This window comes from Equus asinus, chromosome 29 (assembly GCF_041296235.1).
Source record: "Equus asinus isolate D_3611 breed Donkey chromosome 29, EquAss-T2T_v2, whole genome shotgun sequence".
Lineage (NCBI taxonomy): Eukaryota > Metazoa > Chordata > Mammalia > Perissodactyla > Equidae > Equus > Equus asinus.
Window position 1 is genome coordinate 23,090,416 of NC_091818.1, and position 12,185 is coordinate 23,102,600.

Here is a 12,185-nt window from a genome sequence, read left to right on the forward strand (position 1 = left end):
TTTTGGTCCTACACCATCTGTTTGGAAAGAAGGACTTCTGTTTTTTGAGTCAAACTTGGAAAAAGCTACTGGGGCTCCATTTTCCTAATTCTATGGGTCACTCTGTGGGCCTATTATGGCATCCTCAGACTTACACAGGTGGCATGACAGAAGCCCTGTCATTCTGCCAGGGATCGGAAAACTAGGTAGGGAACCACGAACCCCACAATTTTGAGGAGTGGCTTTGCTAGTATTTTAAATAACTCTATCATACCCCCAAAGAATGCTAATATTAGTCAAAATACAATTAATGAGAGAAGACAAGCAAACTCAAATAAGAGCTACAGTAATCAAAAGAGTATGGTATTTAGCATAAAAACAGACACATAGATCAATGGAACAGAATAGAGAGCCCATAAATAAACACATGCATTTATGGTCAGTTCATTTACAACAAAGAAGCCAAGAAGACACAATGGGGATAGGACAGTGTCTTCAATAAATGGTGCTGGGAAAACAGACAACCACATGCAAAGGAATGAAACTGGACTCCTATCTTACACCATACACTAAAATCAAATCAAAATGGATTAAAGACTTGAATCTAAGATTGGAAACCATAAAACTTCTAGAAGAAGACATAGGTAGTAAGTTCCTTGACATCAGTCTTAGTGGTGACTTTTTGGATCTCACACCAAAGACAAAGGCAACGAGAGCAAAAATAAACAATAAGCCACATCAAATGAAAAAGCTTCTGCATAGCAAAGGAAACCATCAACAAAATGAAAAGGCTACCTATGGAATGAGAGAAAATGTTTGCAAATCATATTTCTGATAAGGGGTTAATCTCCAAATTACATAAAGAACTCATACAATTCAACAGCAAAATGACAAATAACCCAATTTAAAAATGGGCAGAGGATCTGAACAGATTTTTCAGAGAAGACATACATATGGCCAACAGGTATATGAAAAAGTGCTCAGCATCACTAAACATCAGGGAAATGCAAATTAAAACCACAACGAGATATCATCTCATACTGTTAGAATGGTTATCATCAAAAAGACAAGAAATAGGGGCTGGCTAGGTGGCGTAGGGGTTAAGTTTGTGCTCTCTGCCTTGGTGGCCCCCGATTCGCTGGTTAGGATCCCAGGGGTGGACCTATGCACCAGTTACCAAGCCATGCTGTGGCAGGCGTCCCAGATATAAAATAGAGGAGGATGGGCACAGATGTTAGCTCAAGGCCAATCTTCCTCCAAAAAAAAAAAAAACAAGGATAAGAAATAACAAGCGTTGGCGAGGATGTGGAGAAAAGGGAACCTGTGTGCACTGTTGGTGGGAATGTAAACTGAAGCAGCCACTATGGAAAACAGTATGGAAGTTCCTCAAAAAAATTAAAAGAGAACTACCACATGATCCAGCAATTCCACTTCTGGGTGTATATCCAAAGGAAACAAAACCATTATCTTGAAGAGATATCCGCATTATTATTGTGAATAATAGATGTTCATCGCAGTATTATTCACAATAGCCAAGGTATGGACATAACCTATCAATGGATGAATGGATAAAGAAGATATGGTGTATGTATACAATGGAGTATTATTCAGCCACAAGAAAGAAGGAAATCCTGCCATTGGTGACAACATGGATGGATCTTGAGGGAATTATGCTAAGTGAAATAAACCAGACAAAGACAAACACTGTATGATATCACTTATATGTGGAATCTGAAAAAAGAAAAAGTCAAACTTATAGAAACAGAGAGTAGAAAAGTGATTGCCAGGGGTGGGGACCTGGAGAAATAGGGAGAGGTAGGGAAAAGGGTACAAACTTTCAGTTATGAGTAAGACCTGAGGACCTAATGTATAACATGGTAACTACAGTTGATAACACTGCATGATATGATTGAATTTTGCTAAGAGAATAGATCTTAAATGTTCTCACCAAAAAAAAAGATAACTGTGAGGTGATGGATATGCTAATTAAATAGGTGGGGGGAAGCCTTTCACAAGGTATATGTATATCAAATCATCGTGTTGTACACTTTAAATATTTTACAATTTTATATGTCAATTATACCTCAATAAAGCTGAAATTTAAAAAAAGATGAATAAATTCTGGGGATCTAATATACAGCATGGTGAGTATAGTTAACAGTTCTGTATTACATATTTGAAAGTTGCTAAGAGAGCAGATCTTAAATGTTCTCACACTCACACACACAATATTTTAATTATTGAGGTGATGGAAATGTTAACTAACCTTGTTGTGGTGATCATTTCACAATATATACAGGTATCAAATCACCATGTTGCACCCTTAAACTTAAACAACGTAATATATCAGTTAAATATCAATAAATTTGGGGAAAGAAGACAAGAGGCCTGGAGTTGGGGCTGGAATGATCCTCATCTCCCCAGAAAACCACTTATTCATCTTTCGATCAATTCAAGTTTTACCATTTAGGCAAAATCTAGATCTTTCCCCTCCCCCAGTCTCTACCACCCAAGGCAGAGTTCTCCTCCATGGCCCCCACTGCAGCCTTTGCATATTTTTACAGCAGAGTTAACTCACGTTGCTAGAACATGTATTTATTGGTCATATTTCTTTCCAATGACTTTGTGAGCAATTTGAGAATAAGGATTTTGTCTCATTTATCTATTGTGTCCCTACTACTTAGCACAAAGCCTACTGTATAAATGAATTCAGGTGGATCTGCTAAAACGCACTTAGAAATATAGGTATGGAGGCTCAGGAGACGATAGGACAAAGGTGCTATCCTTTAAAGGATGATTATGATTTAGGAGCCAATGGCATATAGATTATGAAGGCCATGGGAATGAATAAGAGAGCCCAGGGACATTATTTAGATGTGGAGGAGGATTTAAATACAGGGAGAGGAGGAGGAATTAGCAAAGGACACTCAAAATTAGGAGCAGAAATGTACAGAGCAGTCTGGCAGAAGCCCGGGCAGAAAAAACTTTGAGAAGGAAAGTATGGTCATCAGGCCAACGAACTCCCAAAGAGGATAAAGAAAACGGAAGTGGTCACTGAGTGTTGACTGACATCTAAGGCGTCAGTATTAGGAACCTGGTTAGGAACGAGGAAGACTGAACTTTATTTTGTGATTTTACAGATTTGAAAAATCTATAATGCAAAGTGGTATAAGAATGAACATCATTATACCTTTTATTTTCGAAGTTTTTCTTGTAGTCAAATTCCTGATCATGAGTCTGAATGGTTGTTACTGCTGTGTTTTTTGTGTTAACGATTTTTCTTTGTTTCCTGACTAGATGTCCTCTTGCAGCTGAAAAATACAAGGCCCAGGGTAGTGTTAATCGTGATAAATAAAAGAGCATTACTTTAATGAGTAAAAACAAATGGTTTTTTGGCTATCAATGTCAAAGAGGAAAATGAAATGAAAGACTCAAAATAGAACAAGTTCATAGAAAACATTGTTCATTAACAAAACTCTTCCAGATGAGAAGCTATAGCAAGAAAATAATTCAAGTACTTTTCATGTCAAGGAGAGAACTAAGATGGAACTAAAATGATACAGATGAGCTAAGCTGATGAAAAAGACAAAATGTTCTCATTTGCTTAAAATCTGCTAATAATTATTTTCCTTTTATTTTTGCCATATTCAGCCATTCATGAGAGAAAGCCCCCATTTTCTAAGTATATGTTTTGGACCTCTTGGCCAATTATCCTTGGAGACAGATATATTTCAGAATTCAGATTTAAACTATTTTTGTTTTAGAAAGGTATTTCAGAGCAAATAATGTCCATTCTATAACATTCTCCACATCAGGGAAGCATTAGATAATCAAACACATGAATATTTCTGAGAAAAACACAATATTTTTACTAAGTGGGATGAATAAAAGACTATAAATATTCGGTCGTGTTTTACTGCCAAATGATTTATGAGAAACTTTTTTGTCAGCATTTTATGAATTCTGGAATTATGGATAAAGAATTAGATCCCGAATTACAGGGTTTGTATTTTGATGTTGCCATGAGAAGCTAAGGGCTTAAAATTCCGAAAGAGATGATGAGGCATTATGAACCAACAGAATTGGGACTGGAACATGAATCTCTTGAATGTTAGTCAGCTGCCCCTCACATCAGTGTTCTTCAGAACGCAGGCTGCAAATCAAGAGCGGATCATAAAATTGATTTAGTGGGCCAAATCTAGCATCTCAAAATGAAATGGAATAAGCCAGAACAGAAACTATCAGAGTGCTTTGCTTGTAGTTATGTGTGTCTGTCAGGTTACAGAGCAAACACATTTTTTGACTATGGAAGTCCAGTCAAAAAATTTTGAAAGATACTGTACCAAGACAAGCTAGGTTCTAAATTTAGTTTCTTACAGAAAAATGGAAAGCAAAGGTCTATTAATACATTTTAATAAAAATTTGTGAAATGAAGAATGGTTATAAATATTATTTCCCTACAGTTAACAGAACGAAATGGATGCCCTTTTACAAAATGAGATTTAATTAAGTTGTCAAAAATTATGGCAAGTGTAACCTTTGGAATAAAGTAGGAAAAGTCTTACTGTTGAGTGGGTTATAATAATACAATTCTTAAGATTTATAATTAATTCAATCACTGTTGATAATAGGTCAATTGTGTTTCATTAATACTTGGCAGAAAATTTTAAAATTAAATTATTTTACTTAAAACATTTATTCAGATATTAAAAATGTCAATCACTAAAACAATCAGATTTCGATTTAGTACAGAGAAAGTATCAGGCAAACAGAGTCTGGCATTAAATACAAAAGCTACATAAAAATTAGAGATTTGCATATAAGATTTGATATTATGCTCACGTCTAAACATAACATGTTTTGTTACATGGGGAGATGATATTATACCTGACTGTATAATTATGGCACTCTCTTTCCTCTTCTCCTGTAGTTTTTTGTACCTTCTTGAACCCAAGAATCCTCTGACACAGGCTTGAATCAAAATAACCTTGTCAACGGCTTCCTTTCGCATTAAATTTAACTGTTCCACATGATAATATTTAAGGAACACCTTAAAAGAATTAAATAAATTCTTGTTTAATAAATAAGAAACAAAAATAAAAAGAAATAAAGAAAAAATAAAACTATGCACACAGATGTGATAAAGTCATGTGCTATGCTTTGAAAAAAAGATTACATTCTAAATCTTTTCAGATCTTGGAAATCATTATCGTTTGCTTCTTTGGCCTGGATGTTGCTATATCATTATAGACTTTTATGCTTGAAGAAAGCCTCTCTTTGAGAAGGAATACAGTTCAGCAATCATCCTGTTTATTTACAACAGGTCACTAGGTTTTGTTGGTTGGGCCAATAAGAACGGAGGATGCTGAGCTCTTTTATCAAAGTTTTATCATATACTCTGAGCAACGCTAATTTTTATGCTTTTTTTTTGTCTTTTTGTTTTTTTAAAGACAATTGCATTTCTCCAATTTAAAAATCTTACAAATCCATTTGTAAGATAGAGGACAATTACAGTAGTTCATTCATCAAATGTTTACTGAGGCCTATTGTATGTATTTATCTGCTGGGGATACAAAGGTGAAGGAGGCAGGGGCCCTGTCCCTCAGGGGCTCACAGTGTTGTCAGCGGAGGGAATAAGGCAGAGAGGGCCCCAGGCAGAACTAACAACTTTCTCACTAGACGCAGCGTTCACCCTGGAGAAAGGAGGGCTGACTTTCAATCATTCTAAAATCAAGATGAATCGGAGCAATGGAGGAACCTGAAGGCCTGGAGATGTTCTCATCTAAGAGTTTTCAACCTCCCTCAGGAAATAAGAAGGTTTTTTTTTTCTTTTAATGGCTAAATTTACTAATGAAAATCACCTCAAAAAGAGTTGATTGACTCCACTAAGAAAGTCACTTAAATTCAAATTCAAATTCAAACAGCTGAGTCGTGAGACCAGGTAACTCTGACTATAGAACTCTGTCAGTCCTCCGTTACTTGAAAGCTTGGCACCATAGGCAAACAGTTTCGCATTAGGGGTTTTGATTGAATTTAGTTTTAATTTCTGTAAGACTCTAGATGTTAATATATTTAGTCCATTCTACTGTTGACAATTCATTTAAAATTCATTCTGTTTAAAAAGGTCATAATTTTTTTTTGCACAGCACTAGAAATGTTCCTATATTGAATACTTTTATCCATTTTAATGAGTTGGAAAGGGTGAAGTGGAAAAATACAAATAGCTTTAAAATGCTACTTAAATATCATGCAGAACTGGACCTGAAAAGGGCCTTTTTACAAGTAAAAACTCCATTTGAAGTCAGGCATGTGTTTCAGACCATAAATCATGAGATTTCAGCCTGATGAAATTCACCTTTGTGAGCGTCTAAAAGAAAATGGTGTGAATAGAATACACACCTTCTTAATGCTCAGAATTTCCCCTTACTAGGTACTAAAGCAAATACAGATTACTGAATATGTAGGACACTCAGTCTAAGATAAACATTAAAAAAAATTCCTTAAATTGTTAGAGAACTAACTTCTCACCTGAACATTATGAAAATTCTCTCCCACACCTCCCACCCTCAAGACACAACCAATACAATTTCTTTGCAAATGTGTAAATTTGATTTAGTCTATGTCTATGGCGTGGCTGATCTAAGTTATCCTTGAGTGGTCGACCTATGAGTACTTCTTTGTCTTAGCTTGGGTGATATCTCCATCCTCCCGCAGTGATACATTTGGTGAGCCCCTAAGACCCGGTACCCTGTTTATCTCCTCACCCCAGCTCTGAGGATCTCTGAGAAGCCCTATGCATCCTTTCTCCAAGCAGCCACCTGTCTTACTTCCATATTCAAAATTAGTTATGAGTTTTTACTTGATTTTCTGGGATTAAATAAGCTAAGTTCTCATAGGCTCTCAAATCTAATACATAAACACACCAATATCCAAACACATATAATGAGTCTAGTAACAATGGTGAACATCTCACTCTGGATAAATTTCAAGTTTACAATAGAAGCAAATTCAAGAATTAGGAAAAAAGAAAAACAGAAATCTACTGAGATTATTATGATTCTCTGCAGCTTTTTGACTACATTTGGCAGTGATAAGACAGAGAAAATATATCAGTCTGTGTTCAATACTATGTGAAGTATACTCATTATAAATTTCACCCTTTTTTGGATAAATCTTCAAGATCAATTTTTCTTGAATTTCTCAAAAGAAACTTTTATGAGAGCAGTTTCATTTTGCAAAAGAAGGAAACCTTTAAGAATTTATCAACTTACTTCCCTTATTTTAAGCTAAAGAGTCTATAACATAAAAACCCACAATATTTTCAATCATTGTAAAATGTTATAATTCTCAGTAAATATCACAGTTACTAGTATTTTTCTTGAAAATTATGTGAAAACATTACTTTGGTTTTTCCAAGAGCCCAGTTATCCAGACCAGCTTTTTCCAAAATGGTGGCACAGGTGTCAGGGCTCACGGGGGGCTCTTCACTCCACTTGTAGCAGAGAACATGGTACCTTCAAATAGGAGAAAGGGCTGTTAGCATTTCACAAAGGTCCAAGGTCTCGGTAGCCCAGCAGACACCTGATGGCTCTATGCAGGAGACAGAGGAGACTCCCCAGACTTAACCAGGGGAGCCTTTAGATACTGTCAGAACACCTCTGGAGTAGACTGACTCCAGATGATGCAAATTTGGACCAGTCTATTCACGCAAATTTGAGCATCGTTTTTTTCACCTTAGTGATTGCTTTTCAACACTTAACACTGAAATTCCCCACCAAAACTCTATCACTCAAAAAAAAAAAAATTAGCTGGGTATTTTTAAGAAGAAATCTTCCTCTGGGCACCAAAAACAGCAGGACTGCAGTGGCAGGAAGCAGAGGGAAAGCTTTATTCTTTTCTTTTCACCTTCACAAAAACATTGGAAGCTGATCTTAAAACTGGATGAAGGAGTTTAATTCCACGCAACCTTCCCACCACTGTACACACACCTTCCATCATTGTTTTTCCTTGAGTTACACTATGTCTCTGGCTGGAGTTTTCCTCTATTGGTTCAATAACATCAGTAATTGAGCGGAAGAAATGAGTAAGGGTCAATGCAGGAGAGAAGTGGAAGAGCCACAAGTTTTTCAGGTGACCACAAAGTCTAATGGGGGAAAGGGGTGAATTAAAGGAAGAATTTCTTGGTGCAAGATTAACCCTTAGTGAGCTCCCTGACTCTCCCACTCTTGTTCTGCTGCTGCACATGCTCTGCAAACATGCAAACCTGGACCATGCAATCATGTTTCTCTGCTCTCCTCTCAGAGTTTGCAGCACTGCCAGAGAAAAATCACCATTAATCCACAGTGTGCTCCCTATGTGGTTTCCTCGATTCAGCTGGGCCCACAGGGATGCTCAGAATCCTGGTTGGTGTCCATGGCCACTTTCCTCACTCGATTCTCCAAACAGTTATTTAGCCTCTCCTGCCCTCTTTGAGTCTCCCCACTTGCCCCTGTCCCCTGCACCACTCTTAGTAAATAAGCTTGTCTTCTGTTTTACTAGAGGCCACCAGACACGAGCTCCACGGACTTCTTCCCCAACTGCAAATTCATTTGCGCACTCTCTCCTCCTTCAGAGGAGGAGCTATCCATTCTCCATCTGCCTGTGTTCTACGTGCCATCTCCTCCTCCTCTTCTATTCTGTATATTTTCAACCCCATTTCTCTCTTCTGGCTCCTTTCCTTTAGTACAAAACAAATACCTTAAGTCTCTCTCATCTGAAATGATTCTATATCTCCCACTGGCTTTATAGATAAGTGGAAAGATTGTTTAAAATAACCATCTCCATTTCTCTACTTCCCATCACTCCTCAGCTCCCGGAATCTTATTTAATCACAAGGTAATAAAGACTCGTACTCAATCACATATGACCTTTTAGTGACGAAATCTAAAGGCTTGTCTTCCATCCTAATCGTAAGCGTTCTTTCTGCAACATTTGATATTGTTGACCACTTTCTTTGTCTTGAGAGAGTGTCCCCAAGGTTTCCATCCCACCCGGTCCCCCTGCTGCTCCTCCTCCCTCTCATTCTCTCTGACATGCCCCAGATTTAGACTTGCTGCTTAAATGCTAGTGTTCTGCAATGTTCCATTCTTTCTATGCTCTCTCCACAGGTGTCTCGTCTGCCTGCACAGCTTCCCTGTATGTGAAGATTCCTAAATGTGCATCTTCAGCCCTGTTTACACAAACTCTAAACACATTACTTCTGACTGCCCACCTGGTTATCGTACAGACACTCCAAACTCAGCAAAATTCATCACCTTTTCTTTCCTCTGCTAGTTTCTATCTCTGTGAATGATGTCACTACTGTTTTAAACGGTACTAAAGCTAGAAATCTGTGTGTCATCCTAGATTCTTCCCTATTCTTCACTCTGTGCATCCAACAAACTTAAAAATCTCTCTAGAAGCCATTTCTTTCTCTCTATTCCTACTGCCATTACCTTAAACCTACTTCTCATCCATTCTTATCTTGCCTTCTGTAATTGCCTCCCAAACGGTTAAGTCCATCTTCACTCCCTCCTCCCATTCCCTAGCCAACTTCCACAGCTTTGTCTGAACTATTTTAATAAAATGAAAAGCTGATCATGTCCTTTCCTGACTTGACAGTCTCCGAGCATTTCCCAAGTTCCAAGCTGGGATGACACAAACGGGTGCTTTCAAAGGCTGGGCAGGTAATGAAAAAATGTGAGCCAAGAAGCAGTAGAAATGTAGGAAATGGGAAGAGCACACCTGCCGACAAGCCGTCATTTAACATTTGTTGCCACATATGATGTAGTCTGAAAGCATCCTCCTGCCATACATCCCTGCCTGCCTTTCCAGCCTTACTCTTTGCTATTTTCCACCAACATCTTGAGCTCCAGCAATGAAAGTTATTTAAAATTATGCCAAAGGGCCATGTGTGTTTGTGCCTCTGTGCCTTTCTATGTGTTATTCCCTATGCCCACATGTCCTTCCATCTTCACTCCTTGTTCCCCTAAGGAAGAAATACTCTTTCAATATTCTAGAAACGTTCTTCAACATATCTTTGATGAACAGATATCGGGTAAACTGATGAAACATGAGCGGGGAAAGCCAGAGAGCTGTTTCTACAAAACTGCATCCAGTGCTTTGGTTAGCCTCCAGAAAGAAGTATTCTAGAAAACCATGGAATTAAATGTGGATAAAGCTGTCATAAAGGGTCGAGGAGAATAAGAATTAAGAAATATTCAGCTCTTTGATTGTTTCACAAGTATCTCTAACTTCTTGCTTTACTTCAAGAAATATTCACTACAAATCATAAATAAGGGATTATGGATAGCTTATGGAAGAAAGTCAATAAACTCTGATTAGTGGACTTTAAAGGAAAAAATTAAGCTTATCTCAAAAGATTGAAAAATAAACATCTGTTCATGTTCTTAGTTAAAATACAATATTTATAGTATGCATTTATGTGTTATTTTTATGCTTCTCTGCTTTATCTGAATTTTGACTATCATCTAAGAAGTCTTCCCCTTTCCTACCCCCCTCCACCACCTCTACTTCATGTTCTCAGAGTACCCTGTGCATATTTTTATTAAGAATATCCACTATTCTTTCATTCATTTTCGAATATTTATGGAGCACCTACCATATGCCAGGCATGCTTCTACGTGCTGGGACCCGGCAGTGAACACAGCAGACCAACACCCTGCCCTGGGAGTTTCCACCACATTGTACGATAACGTAGATCATTAGATCCGATTCCCTCAACCAACCTGTGAGTTTCTTAACATCAGAGGCTCTTTTATTAATCCTTGGATTAATCTTTTGTTCAAAGACTGGGACATAGTGGGTGCTCAATTAAATGTTTGTTGAATGACTAATGAAGCACCTCTGGGACTTGCTGTGGAAATAAATATCTGGGTAGACCTGATGCGCTTATGGAGGAAAGCCCCAGACCCAGGCTTTGTTGTGGCCCTTGTTTTGAAGTCAACATACTGACTTTGGCTTTGTTTTTTATGAGTTAGCTGCATGGTTTACCTTGTGGGATTTGAGACCACAGCACTGTAGGGGTCTGTAAGTAATTTGGGGACCTTGGGGCTGAGGAAAAAATAATAATGAAAATAATTATAGTTAATATGTATGGATGACATTTGGTTCTATCAACAGACTTCACATATATTATTTCATTTAGTGCTCATAACCACATACGAAGTAGATACTATTATCATCATTCCTATTTGCAGATAAGAGAGACTGAAGCTCGAAGCTTCTAGAACTCAAGTTACTTTGAACAAGGTCACATTTAGTAAGTGGCAGAACTGGGATTCAAACCCGGGTTTTCTGACTTCAAAGCATGCATGCGTCCGTGCTCCACTATCCTGCTGCCTTCCATCAGTTCTGGCCGCATCAGAGCTCTGGTGGCAAAACTGAGCATAGGTGCCTGGCAGGAAAATGGGGCTAACTCCGTGGCTTCTTAGGGTAAGGGTTCATTTGAAGCAACTACAGTCCAAATCCAGCGTCTTGTGCAAAGTCAGTTTACATTGTCTATCTTCCCTTAAGATTATTTCTTTGTCACAAAACGGAGGAGCTTATCTACAACAGAACAAAGTGTCTGATGAATTTTGCATCATACAAGGAGGGTCAGTCAGAGGCTAAGGCAGGACTGAGGAGGGTTAGTCAGTGCTATTTACACCTCCACGGGCCCTCCGCAAATTGCTCAGCCTTCCTCAGAGTCTACGCCAATTTGGATGACAGCTTTCAAATTAGTGACAGAGAAAAGGTTTATTTTATTTATAGCCTTTTATTTCTAGAACTTCCTGTATTCAGAACAGCTATTCACATGTTCTCCGTATATTCAGCTTTTTCCCCTCCTCATTTATCATGCAGTAATTTGCTGTTTTGTAATAGCACAGGACGTGGAGATACATTTAAGAATTTATTCTCACTTCTGACCTTCTAAATAAGCTCCTTTGAACTACGATATCATCAAGAAAATAGATTTAGTTCTCCTTACGATACATAGTGAAAAACATGGATAATTTTGAAACTGTTAGTCTGGCTTTTAAATCTCTCTCTTCATAATTTTATCCAGACCAGTTTCCCCATCTGATTCCATCTTATCTTCTGTCACCTCTGTCACTTCACTAAGGCCCACTCTGCCGATCCAGTCTAACCCAAGTCCCTCTGGCTTTTGGTACACCGTGTACACAACG

General features: G+C 37.9%; 1 protein-coding gene across 20 annotated transcripts in view; it reads right to left on the reverse strand.

Annotated features, from left to right (window-relative positions):
• MYO3A (myosin IIIA) overlaps positions 1-12,185 on the reverse strand; it is a 217,976-nt gene that overhangs the window by 32,881 nt on the left and 172,910 nt on the right. For all 20 annotated transcript variants that reach the window (XR_011499336.1, XR_011499334.1, XR_011499333.1 and 17 more), the window contains 3 exons: positions 7,382-7,493; positions 4,867-5,029; positions 3,170-3,290 (listed from right to left, as the gene is read on the reverse strand). Coding sequence is in view for 16 of the 20 variants with exons in the window: in XM_070501364.1 (XP_070357465.1) it covers positions 3,170-3,290; positions 4,867-5,029; positions 7,382-7,493 (396 nt within the window). In the remaining 4 variants the exon portion in view is untranslated. The remainder of the gene's footprint in view (positions 1-3,169; positions 3,291-4,866; positions 5,030-7,381; positions 7,494-12,185) is intronic.